The sequence below is a fragment of the Taudactylus pleione genome, unplaced genomic scaffold (assembly GCF_031769625.1).
Source record: "Taudactylus pleione unplaced genomic scaffold, aTauple2 ptg000397bl, whole genome shotgun sequence".
Lineage (NCBI taxonomy): Eukaryota > Metazoa > Chordata > Amphibia > Anura > Myobatrachidae > Taudactylus > Taudactylus pleione.
In genome coordinates this window covers 6,227,802-6,241,297 of record NW_028284799.1, presented here as the reverse complement: position 1 = coordinate 6,241,297, position 13,496 = coordinate 6,227,802, and the positions used below count along the sequence as shown (strand labels likewise).

The 13,496-nt window shown below is 46.3% G+C and overlaps 1 protein-coding gene across 1 annotated transcript in view; it reads left to right on the top strand.

The window, feature by feature from the left end:
• The window catches only part of LOC148506737 (multidrug and toxin extrusion protein 1-like), a 113,899-nt gene that overhangs the window by 80,800 nt on the left and 19,603 nt on the right, over positions 1–13,496 (top strand). Inside the window, exon 14 of the mRNA XM_088446336.1 lies at positions 9,890–10,022. Within this exon, the coding sequence (XP_088302462.1) occupies positions 9,890–10,022 (133 nt within the window). The remainder of the gene's footprint in view (positions 1–9,889; positions 10,023–13,496) is intronic.

Genomic DNA, 13,496 nt, shown 5'->3' with positions numbered 1-13,496 from the left:
CTGTCTTTTCTAGCCAGGGCCGTTAAGAGCTGGCCCGGACCCCTATAAAGGGGGCGTGGTCTATTCGGGGGCGGTCACGCCCACTTACGAAAAAACTAGTTGCAGACTTGCAGTAGGGCACTGTGAGCCCCTCAGCCAAGCCCAAATTCAGGGGGGGGGGTGCGATGTGTCGGGCTGCTCAGCTGCAAGGTAAGGGAGGTCCTCCAGAAAGCCCTAGCCCGGGTAATTAGTACCCCCCCCATAGCGCCCCTGTTTCTACCATGTGTTTCTCTAGTCTGGATTATAGTACAGTCCTACATGTTGGCATCTCACTATAATAATTACTGAAAAGCTCTACTCTACGCACAGCATGCACTGTCTATGTATAGAATTGTTAATATCTTCTTGTACAATTCCTAAGCCCTTAGTTATTTTAATACATATTTGTCTCGTATACCATATAATGTGTCAATAAAATTTTTGGTAATCATTAACTTTATAATAAACTGACCATTTCAAGTATTTTCAAGGTTTAGCAATCCGATCTTGCAGAATAAAATCTGTTCCTTTGTTTCTTGCTTGGTACATCAAAACACACTGCTTAATGTCAATCTGTCACGTCTGAAACTGGAGAAGAGGACGTGGTGGGCCTCAGTTGGGGAAAGAAACGGAGACGAGGGGCCTGGATGTACGTTCTCCTCATCCACAGGTCTTGAGTGTTGGCGAGACCTGGGCAAAGGTGCGGAGTCTAACCCACGGGATGGTGTTCGCCAGTGACCCCCCAATTGGGATATGGGCTTAGCTGCACCTTGTGAGCAGGTCGCGGTCCTTTGACCAGGTACCCAAGCCCTGCAGGGATAGAGACACTACACCCGTGGCCCAGCGAGGATATGCCTGTTAGGCACAACACAGTCCCTGAAAATACTGTATAGACAACAACTTGACACGAGGATCAAAAAAGTCAATAAGGCTTTCAAAGTGGGAAGCGACTCACGGTTACTTCAGACGTCACCAGAGATAGAAGGCACACGGGTAGAGGTGGTAAATGTTGTAGCACGGATGTCCACGGGAGACGTGAGGCACACAGGTGGGGATGATCACACTGCTGCACGGGTATACACCAGAGACGTAAAGGCACACAGGTGAAGGTGGTAACACTGCTGCACGGGTATTCACCAGAGACGTAAAGGCACACCGGTAAAGGTAGTAACACTGCTGCACGGGTATTCACCAGAGATGTTAAGGCACACAGGTAAAGGTGGTATCACTGCTGCTGTACGATAAATAGGAACCTGGACCGGGAACTCACTAAGGCACGCTAGGAGACAACCGTTGTTCAGGCAATTTCCCATAACCTGTGGGACTGTTGTATACCCAGGGGAACCCTTAGACAGGTGCACAGCATCAGCTGGAAACAAGCCAATCAGGAGGAAGGATTCAGTCACATGGGCCGACTGTCATGGCGGCGCCCATGTCCGGATTTGAGATGCCGGACACCAGCCCTCCAGGAAGCCACAGCAAGCGGGGAGAATCCTCAGCTTCTCCCCCGCCGTCGCGCAGGCCGACCGACCACCCAGGAAGAAAGGGGAAGCCGGCGGTGCGGTAAGCGGGCGCCGATCCCCGGCTGAGCCCTGACACAATCTAATGGTTTAGGGCCCTGCTCCACTGCTGTCTGTGAGTGCTGTTCCATTTTACATTGGCCAAGCAAACAGCATCATAGACATTTTGTTCATAAACACAAATATGCAGGTGATCACAGTCTGGCCTAATTCTGAGTCACATGCAGGCTTGAATGCAGCTGCATTCTGAATACTAATGGATTGCGAAGCAGAATACACATCATAATGTGTAGTCATCGCACCAACCCGCTTTTCCATATGCAAGCCCACCTATCATCATTATCATGGACACTTAGACCTACCCCATGCTACATATAGGAGATACAACTGAAATAGGCATCCCCTTGTGATACATAAGATTCAGAATAGGTCGTAACTTTGGCTGCATGTCCACTACACTCCCACAAGACGGGTCTCTTCCTTGTGTATGCCCAGTTGATATCCAGAAACACTAATTTCACAAACAGATAGAAACTACCGAAATATGTCAGACTCACGCAAAGATGCGCATGTTCGCTACAGTATATGCGCAGTTTACTAAAACTCGATAAATGTGGCCACATTTGAACTTACGTGCAACTCAGAGTCAGGCCCTCTCTGTGCAGAGGAACCAAACAACAGTTTTCTTGATGTATAATTTTGCAAAATACATGTTTGTTTTTTTAAATGACCCCTCTATATCGTAAAGGGGCCTTACAGCAGATTAACATTGATTATTAGTGCCTAGTTAAATGACAGGTTAAAAATTGTTTCAGTTCTAAATATTGCGGTCTCTGGGCCTGATTCGGACCCGCTCGCGAGCGCTATGCGCTTGCAACTGGGTCGATGGTGGCGCGAAACCCGGATAGCGACAGGCAAACCGTCGCTCTGGGTCTCGTACCAAAGGGGGCTTGCTGTCGATGTTGAGTGACAGCACGCCCCCTTTGGTGGGGGGGCCGGGGGCGTGACTGCCCAGATGGAGGCTTTCCCATGGGAACGCCTACCGCCTGGGGCCGGCCCCACTGACATCACAAGTGATGTCAGTGGGAGTGCTTTCAGCTCTGGTAGAGCCGAAAGCACTCTAGGGCTTGCGGAAACGAGACCCTACCACAAGGGTCTCGTCGCAAGCCCGATGGTTGCGATGGTCTTTACTAGGGGTGTGCACCGGCCACTTTTCGTGTTTTGTGTTTTGGTTTTGGATCTGGATCTTTCTTCGTGTTTTGGATCTGGATTGGTTTTGCCAAAACCACCCTTCCGTGTTTTGGGTTCTGGGTTTTGTGTTTTGGATCTGTATTTTTTTTTAAAAAAGCATAAAAACAGCTAAAATCACAGAATTTGTAGGTTTTTCTGCTCCTATGCTATTATTAACCTCAATAACCTTAATTTCCACTCATTTCCAGTCTATTCTGAACACCTCACACCTCACAATAGTGTTTTTATGTCCAAAACGTTGCACCGAGGTAGCTGGATGACTATGCTAAGCGACACGAGTGGGCGGCACAAACACGTGACCCATCTAGGCGTGAAACTGCAGTGGCAGACAGGATGGCAGTTTGAAAAACTAGGCCCCAAACTGTACATAATGCAAAGAAAAAAAAGAGGTGCAAGATGGAATTGTCCTTGGGCCCTCCCACCCACCCTTATGTTGTATAAACAGGACATGCACACTTTAACAAACCAATCATTTCAGCGCCAGGGTCTGCCACACAACTGTGGCTGAAATGATTGGTTCGTTTGGGCCCCCACAAAACAAGCTGGCAATTAATGTGTCCCTGCACAAACTGGCTCTATGGAGGCAAGATGTCATCCTCATCCTCCTCATCCACCGATTCCTCACCCTCTTCAGTGTGTACATCCTCATCCTCACAAAGTATTAACTCGTCCCCACTTGAATCCACCACCACAGGTCCCTCTGTACCTTCTGGAGGCTGGTCTCCCTGGAAGAGCTGATAATTCATTTTGATGAACATCATCTTCTCCACATTCTGTGGAAGCAACCTCCTACGCCTTTCGCTGACAAGGTTCCCGGCTGCACTAAACACTCTTTCGGAGTACACACTGGAGGGGGGGCAACTCAGGTAAAATAGAGCCAGTTTGTACAGGGGCCTCCAAATTGCCTCTTTTTCCTGCCAGTACAGGTATGGACTGTCTGCCATGCCTACTTGGATGCTGTCACCGATGTAATCCTCCACCATTCTGTCAATGGTGACAGTATCATATGCAGTGACAGTAGACATGTCAGAAATTGTTGCCAGGTCCTTCAGTCCGGACCAGATGTCCAAACTTGGTCCTGCCTGCCCTGCATCACCGCCAGCGGGTTGCTTAGGATACCTAAGTTTTTTCCTGGTAGCCCCAGTTGCAGGAGAAAATGAAGAAGGAGCCGTTGACGTGTCACGTTCCGCTTCAGCTGACAGTGTGTTCACCAGCAGGTCTTTGCACCTCTGCAGGCTTGTGTCGGCCGGAAAGAGAGACACCACATAGGCTTTAAACCTAGGATCGAGCACGGTGGCCAAAATGTAGTGGTCTGATTTCAACAGATTGACCACCCTGGAATCCTGGCAAAGCGAATGAAGGGCTTCATCCACAAGTCCCACATGCCGAGCGGAATCGCTCCGTCTTAGCTCCTCCTTCACTTTCTCCAGCTGCTTCTGCAAAAGCCTGATGAGGGGAATGACCTGACTCAAGCTGGCAGTGTCTGAACTGACTTCACGTGTGGCAAGTTCGAAGGGCTGGAGAACCTTGCACAACACGGAAATCATTCTCCACTGCGCTTGAGTCAGGTGCCTATGTCATAGGTGGATGTATAGGCTTGTATGGCCTTTTGCTGCTCCTCCATCCTCTGAAGCATATAGAGGGTTGAGTTCCACCGCGTCACAACCTCTTGCTTCAGGTGATGGCGGGGCAGGTTCAAGAGTGTTTGCTGGCGCTCCAGTCTTCGGCACGCAGTCGCTGAATGGCGAAAGTGGCCAGAAATTTTTCGGGCCACCCAAAGCGTCTCCTGCACGCCCCTGTCGCTTTTCAGAAAATTCTGCACCACCAAGTTTATTGTGTGAGCAAAACATGGGACGTGCTGGAATTTGCCCAGATGTAATGCCCGCACAATATTGGTGGCATTGTCAGATATCACAAATCCCCAGGAGAGTCTAAGTGGGGTAAGCCACTGGGCGATGATTTCCCTCAGTTTCTCTAAGAGGTTGTCGGCGGTGTGCCTCTTACTGAAACCGGTGATACACAGCGTAGCCTGCCTTGTAACGAGCTGGCATTTCTGAGATGCTGCTACTGGTGACGCTGCTGCTGTTGCTGCGTAAGGTGATACATCTACCCAGTGGGCTGTCACAGTCATATAGTCCTTAGTCTGCCCTGTTCCACTTGTCCACATGTCCGTGGTTAAGTGGACATTGTGTACAACAGCATTTTTCAGGACACTGAGGACACTTTTTCTGACGTTTCTGTACAGTCTCGGTATCGCCTGCCTAGTGAAGTGGAATCTAGACGGGATTTGGAACCGGGGACACACTACCTCCATCAATTGTCTAAATCCCACTGCACTAATGGCGGATACCGGACGCACGTCTAACACCAACATAGCAGTCAAGGCCTCAGTTATACGTTTTGCTTCAGGATGACTGCTGTCGTACTTCATCCTCCTCGCTAAGGACTGTTGGAGGGTCAATTGTTTAGTAAAAGTAGTGGTGTTCCTACTTCCTCTCTGGGATGATGAACGACTCCCAGCAGCAGCAACAGCAGCAGCGGCAGCAGTAGGCGTAGCAATGCAGGATCCTCCAGAGGAATCCCGGATAGGAGAGTCAGTCATGCCAGTGACATGGCCTGCAGGACTACTTCCGATCCTGACTAAGGAGGAAATTGACGAGGAGGGAGTTGACGGTGTGGTTTGCAGGCGCTTGGATACAACAGGACAACGGGATTTAGGTGTCCCTGGACTGCTTACGGTCTTAGCCAAAGTTTCTGAACTTGACAGTAACTTTTTATGAACGCGCTGCAGGTGCCGTATAAGGGAGGATGTTCCTAGGTGGTTGACGTCCCTACCCCTACTTATTTCACCTTTACATATGGTACATATGGCAAGACAGTTGTTGTCCGGATTTGGATAGAAATATTGCCAGACCAAAGAGGTGGAATGTTTGGTCTTCTGCCCAGGCATGACCGTGATGGGCTTTTTCATCCCACGGACAACAACTGTCTCCCCCGGAGCCTGATTTAAACAAACCACATCACCATCAGAATCCTCCTCGCCAACTTCCTCCTCAGCGCCAGCTACACCAGTATCCTCATCCTGTTGTACTTCAACAGTGACATCTTCAATTTGCATATCAGCAAGTGGACTGTGGGTGCTCCTTTCAGCACTTGCAGGGGGCGTGCAAATGGTGGAAAGAGCCACCTCTTCCCGTCCAGTGCTGGGAAGGTCAGGCATCGCAACCACCACCACACTTGGACTCTCCTTGGGGATTTGTGATATCTTCTTAGAAAGCACAGTTCTTCGCTGTGCTTTTGCCAGCTTAACTCTTTTGATTTTTTTAGTGGGAGGAGGGCTTCCATCGTCATGTGAAGCTGAACCACTAGTCATGAACATACTAGGGATCGACCTTAGCCGTTCCTTGCCACTCCGTGTCGTAAATGGCATATTGGCAAGTTTACGTTTCTCTTCAGCTGATTTAAATGTCTTTTTCAAGGTCATTTTCCTGAACTTTGCCATTTGGGATTGTATGTGCCCTCTACTATGACATTGGGCATCGGCCTTGGCAGACGACGTTGATGGCATGTTATCGTCTATGTCATGACTAGTGGCAGCAGCTTCAGCACTAGGAGGAAGTGGTTCTTGATCTTTCTCTATTTTATTTTTATCGGAGAAAGTTTGGTCCTCCATTTATGTTATATCGATTTGATATATACGTGCGGCTAAACACAGAAAATAATTTTTTTTTTGGTTTGGACTGGAGTGTACTTTGTGGGTTACAGCACCCTTTAACGGTCAAGCCAGCCGGCCCTTTACTTATGACACAGGCGCACGCTTGGCACTACTTTGTTGATGCACGTGCGGCTACTGCGCACACAATTCACAAACACAGAAAATAATTTTTTTTTGGTTTGGACTGGAGTGTAATTTCGGGGGTTACAGCACCCTTTAACGGTCAAGCCAGCCAGCCCTTTACTTATGACACAGGCGCACGCTTGGCACTACTTTGTTGATGCACGTGCGGCTACTGCGCACACAATTCACAAACACAGAAAATAATTTTTTTTTGGTTTGGACTGGAGTGTACTTTCGGGGGTTACAGCACCCTTTAACGGTCAAGCCAGCCGGCCCTTTACTTATGACACAGGCGCACGCTTGGCACTACTTTGTTGATGCACGTGCGGCTACTGCGCACACAATTCACAAACACAGAAAATAATTTTTTTTTTGGTTTGGACTGGAGTGTACTTTCGGGGGTTACAGCACCCTTAACGGTCAAGCCAGCCGGCCCTTTACTTATGACACAGGTGCACGCTTGGCACTACTTTGTTGATGCACGTGCGGCTACTGCGCACACAATTCACAAACACAGAAAATAATTTTTTTTTGGTTTGGACTGGAGTGTACTTTCGGGGGTTACAGCACCCTTTAACGCTCAAGCCAGCCGGCCCTTTACTTATGACACAGGCGCACGCTTGGCACTACTTTGTTGATGCACGTGCGGCTACTGCGCACACAATTCACAAACACAGAAAATAATTTTGTTTTGGTTTGGACTGGAGTGTACTTTCGGGGGTTACAGCACCCTTTAACGGTCAAGCCAGCCGGCCCTTTACTTATGACACAGGCGCACGCTTGGCACTACTTTGTTGATGCACGTGCGGCTACTGCGCACACAATTCACAAACACAGAAAATAATTTTTTTTTGGTTTGGACTGGAGTGTACTTTCGGGGGTTACAGCACCCTTAACGGTCAAGCCAGCCGGCCCTTTACTTATGACACAGGCGCACGCTTGGCACTACTTTGTTGATGCACGTGCGGCTACTGCGCACACAATTCACAAACACAGAAAATAATTTTTTTTTGGTTTGGACTGGAGTGTACTTTCGGGGGTTACAGCACCCTTTAACGGTCAAGCCAGCCGGCCCTTTACTTATGACACAGGCGCACGCTTGGCACTACTTTGTTGATGCACGTGCGGCTACTGCGCACACAATTCACAAACACAGAAAATAATTTTTTTTTGGTTTGGACTGGAGTGTACTTTTGGGGGTTACAGCACCCTTTAACGGTCAAGCCAGCCGGCCCTTTACTTATGACACAGGCGCACGCTTGGCACTACTTTGTTGATGCACGTGCGGCTACTGCGCACACAATTCACAAACACAGAAAATAATTTTTTTTTGGTTTGGACTGGAGTGTACTTTCGGGGGTTACAGCACCCTTTAACGGTCAAGCCAGCCGGCCCTTTACTTATGACACAGGCGCACGCTTGGCACTACTTTGTTGATGCACGTGCGGCTACTGCGCACACAATTCACAAACACAGAAAATAATTTTTTTTTTGGTTTGGACTGGAGTGTACTTTCGGGGGTTACAGCACCCTTAACGGTCAAGCCAGCCGGCCCTTTACTTATGACACAGGTGCACGCTTGGCACTACTTTGTTGATGCACGTGCGGCTACTGCGCACACAATTCACAAACACAGAAAATAATTTTTTTTTTGGTTTGGACTGGAGTGTACTTTCGGGGGTTACAGCACCCTTAACGGTCAAGCCAGCCGGCCCTTTACTTATGACACAGGCGCACGCTTGGCACTACTTTGTTGATGCACGTGCGGCTACTGCGCACACAATTCACAAACACAGAAAATAATTTTTTTTTTGGTTTGGACTGGAGTGTACTTTGGGGGTTACAGCACCCTTTAACGGTCAAGCCAGCCGGCCCTTTACTTATGACACAGGCGCACGCTTGGCACTACTTTGTTGATGCACGTGCGGCTACTGCGCACACAATTCACAAACACAGAAAATAATTTTTTTTTTGGTTTGGACTGGAGTGTACTTTCGGGGGTTACAGCACCCTTAACTGTCAAGCCAGCCGGCCCTTTACTTATGACACAGGTGCACGCTTGGCACTACTTTGTTGATGCACGTGCGGCTACTGCGCACACAATTCACAAACACAGAAAATAATTTTTTTTTTGGTTTGGACTGGAGTGTACTTTCGGGGGTTACAGCACCCTTAACGGTCAAGCCAGCCGGCCCTTTACTTATGACACAGGCGCACGCTTGGCACTACTTTGTTGATGCACGTGCGGCTACTGCGCACACAATTCACAAACACAGAAAATAATTTTTTTTTTGGTTTGGACTGGAGTGTACTTTCGGGGGTTACAGCACCCTTTAACGGTCAAGCCAGCCGGCCCTTTACTTATGACACAGGCGCACGCTTGGCACTACTTTGTTGATGCACGTGCGGCTACTGCGCACACAATTCACAAACACAGAAAATATATTATTTTTTTAGCACTTGGGGGGAGCACCCCTGATGGACAGAGCACCCCCTGGACAACACTACAGCACTCCTTTAGGACTGGGACACTGCACAGGACTTTGGAGTGGACACAGCCCCTATGGAGAACTGACTGCACAACACAGTCCAGCCAGCCCCTATGGACTTTGAAGTAGTGGACACAGCCCCTATTAACAACAGCAGCACAGCACAACACAGCCAGCCCCTATGGACTTTGAAGTAGTGGACAACAGCAGCACTACACTACACTACACTACACAGCCCTAACTCCCACCCTCCCTCTTCACTGTCCACAGCCGAGTGAGAAAATGGCGCCGACGCGGGTACCTTATATAGGATCCAAAACCCGCGAGACTCGGAAGACGGGATGATGACGTTTTGCCTCGATTTCAGATCCGAGTCAGGCGGGAAAAGTCGAGCCTGACTCGGATCGGACTCGGATCGGGGGGGCTCGGGGGGGTTCGGATTTCAGAAATCCGAACCCGCTCACCCCTAGTCTTTACTATCGCGACCATCTTCCTTGCCGCTTGCTATAGCTGTGGGTGGTCACCCACAGCTATGCGAGCGGCCAGGAAGCCGCTCTGAAAAACAAGAAGGACGGCCCTGATTCAGAGCGAGCGCTCTGTCAGAGCGTCTGGCTCTGAATCAGGCCCTCTGTGTGTATATTATGTCAACAATTTGAAATAAAATTTAACCAAAATTGAGCATGATGTGATGGGGACCAGTACGTGTAGTTTACTTTTTGACCTGTTGTGTATTATAGTGCTTTCCTCTTGTCTGCATGTTCATCTTTCCACAGAATGTTGTTACTGGACTTCTCAGGGCCATTGGGAAGCCACACATTGGAGCAATAGCATCTTTCATGGGATATTGCCTGGTAGCATTCCCAGTTGGAGTTCCTCTCATGTTTCCAGCAAAACTTGGTATAAAAGGTAACTACCTAAAAACAACAAAAGTTGAAATGGGGGAAAATTCCTCTTATCACCCATTACCTTGGCACTGAATATGGCATTGAATATGGGAACACAATAAAGGGGCATGTACAAAAAGTGGAAAACTCCACTGCAAATGCTGTTTTGTGATGTTGCGCATCTACTTTTGCCCCATTGTATGCATGTATTTTAGGGAGAAAATGGGAGACAACTATGGGAGTTGAAAAAGATTGCACCAGCAGTGGGGTTGTCAATAGCCATTATTTTGCCATAGATAGTCAGCTAACATTGCGTTGTTATGTCATGATCTGATGATAAATTACTATCACTGCACTCTCCAGAGCCCAATGGGAGTCATGATTGTATGTTGTACCAAAATCAATCATTTTGGTACCTCATGAAATTAGGCATCACATGTTATTGCCCAGTAACGGCATGGTGTGTTCCAACACTGACCTGCCCATAGGTGGAGCAATGGCATTACTTGATAAGTGTAGTTTAGGATCACATGTGCACTGAAGCGCAGAAATGAATTGTATTTCTGTTGGAAGGGATTTTTCTTCATAAAAGGTGAAACGGGTACATGTACAGTTTCATTCTGTGTGACGTCATCTCCTTCCCCTGTTATACACCAGTTTCATTCTGTGCTTTGCAGGATGGTGCACAAGGGACTTGCATCTTCATCAATCTTTGGGGCCTGAAGAACGGTACTCATGCTTATACTTATTATAATAATAATCATCATAATAATAATTTTATTTATATAGCACTTTTCTCCAATAGGACCCAAGGCGCTTAACAGATAGTATGAACATAATATATTTAAAAAAAAAAAAAACAGAAACCATGAACATAATACAAAGGTTTAGATGTGCATGAAATGCAGAAACCATGAATATAATACATTGGTGAGGCAGCCATTTTGGGTCATCAGTTCCAAGGATTATTCATCCTACCCACAACGGATCCAGATGAGGCAGCCATTTTAGGAGCACTACATAGGATTACACTGGGCAGAACAGGCAGTGCCTGGAATTGATGACACATAATGGAGAATATAAAAATACAGGTCAAGATCCTTACAAAATCATCAGAACCATGCATTGTTCATTCTACACTTTGGGTACACATATTGGGTGCACTACATTGGTTACAATGTGCGATAACCAATACATGGAAATAAGACATACAAGGATAAAATGAACAGTGACTACATACCCATTGCATAATGCATGTTTTGTCTTCCACTGGTATGTAGTTATGTGACTTGTAGTTATTCTACCATCGGGTCACAATCCTGACGGCAGAATGAGGGCTAGGGATTCATGATAGGCGTTGAGATACCACCGGCATTTCAATCCCATCCCCCTCCACTTGCTTTTCTACAGGAAAGCAAACGTGTACTCTGACAAATGTAAGGAAACACTTCAAACACAAAAGTTACATGTGTAATGAAGTACCAGATAGAAGTGTAGAAAAGTGAAAATTACTCTGGTGACTGTAGTGCCAACCATTCCCAGATATAAGTAGTTAATTAGCTGTAACAAGTTTATTCATGAACTGTAACATGGCCACTGCCTCCAGATTCCTAGCGACGTCCATTGGTTTACAGAGCAAGATGGTACAATTAGTGTAGGAATAGACGTTTGTAATAGAGATTAGGGTGTTGCTTGCAAAGTACAGAAGTGCAGTGCTTTGAGGAGCATTGCAAAAATGACATTTCAATTTGCAGACTGAGGGGTATATATACTAAAGTGTGTGTTTTTAGAAGTGGAGTTGTTGCCTATAGCAACCAATCAGATTCTAGCTATTATCTAGAAGATGCTAGATAAATAAGTAGAATCTGATTGGTTGCTATGGGCAACATCTCCATTTCTAAACACCCGCACTTTAGTAAATATACCCCTGAGAATATAGAAATTAAAATGGAGGTGAACATTAATATGTGCATTATAAGCTATGTGGAGGGGCACATGCACATTTAAAAAAACTTACATTTGATTTTTGCACCAGCGTTGACTAAGTGGAGATACAATTTCATACTTTACTTTTGTTAGGAAGCATCTTGTGCCTTCCAGTTGCATTTTGGTGGAGTACTGCATTTATTCCAATACCCACATAAATGAAAGCTTTAAACACATTTTATACAAACCACTTCCACAAATTGTGGGCAGTTGGGAGACATTCAGGGGTATTCAATATGAAACGTTAACTTCACTATCGAAGTTAACGTTTCATATCGGAGTTTTTTCCTGCGTTAAAGTATCGGGCGCGCTCCCGCTTATACCCGTATTCAATATAAAATTAACGAAAACGGGAAACTCCGAAGTTGGATTTGCGTAAAGTTACGAATTTTTCCTTAAAAAATTGTAAGACCCCCCTAAAGTAGTAAAAACATGGGGGAACACTATGGGTACCCCCGTTTTAGCCTGTAATTGTAAGTCGGGGATTTAAATAGGTCCCATCAAATTTGGGGTACATGAAAATGGGTACTAGCATATTTTGACGTCCCTAAAGTAAGTTTTTAAAAATTCTGCATTTGTGCACCTGCCGCTATAATTCTATTCTAGAAAACACCTGCCGCATACTTGCAGAATAGCCCTGAACCTATTTCCCTATTGTTAAACAATTTTTTCCCTTTTTTTTTTTCACCCCAATTTTTAAATTAATTTTTTGGGGTGTCCCTATTTTTTTTAAAACTTTTTTTGACACAGTTCATTTTTAAATGTCATTCCCAGGGGTGCAGGCTATTTTTTTAAACCCCAATTCTGCACTTTTTTTCGACACTTATTCAATGGTGAAAAGTTATCCCCGTTTTTTATCAAAGACTTTTTGAACCTGCGATAAGTCTTTGAAATTGAATACGGTGTTAAAATCAAACCTGCGATGATGACGGCAAAAGTGCGATATTAACGCAAAAACGATGTTATCGCTCCCATATTGAATACCCCTGATTGTGTTCTGGGACTGCCTGGACCTCAAATCTTCCTAGAGGGATGTTTTCTCACTGATCACATGGGTTACTGGAGTATCACTAACCCCTAACCCTTTGTTAGCCCTGTTTAATTTTCATTTGGGTAATATTTCCTTAGGGGGCTTCTATGTAATTGGACGCGTGTTGAATGCCAGAAAGCAGCGATTGCACAACATTGGTGTTCAGCTGCAATCCCCAGCCTTTCCCTTATTGTAGCAAAGCTCCATAGACAATGCAAAATGAAGACAACCAGTTATGTATATTCCACCACGATCTCTTCCCCATTGATGAAGTTGTTCAGTTGGGCTGATTGCTGGGTGGACAAACATGTCCCTCTATCATTTGTTGCCTTTGCAAAAAGGATGGAGACCTTGCAAAGTGGCTTTTTGGGCTGTCAGGTTTTTTAATTTTCTATTCAGTTTGGGTCTGTTATGTACTTTCTCTCTATATACATTGCAGGTGCCTCTTTGTATCTGAGATGTTTGTGTACCCCCTTTTCC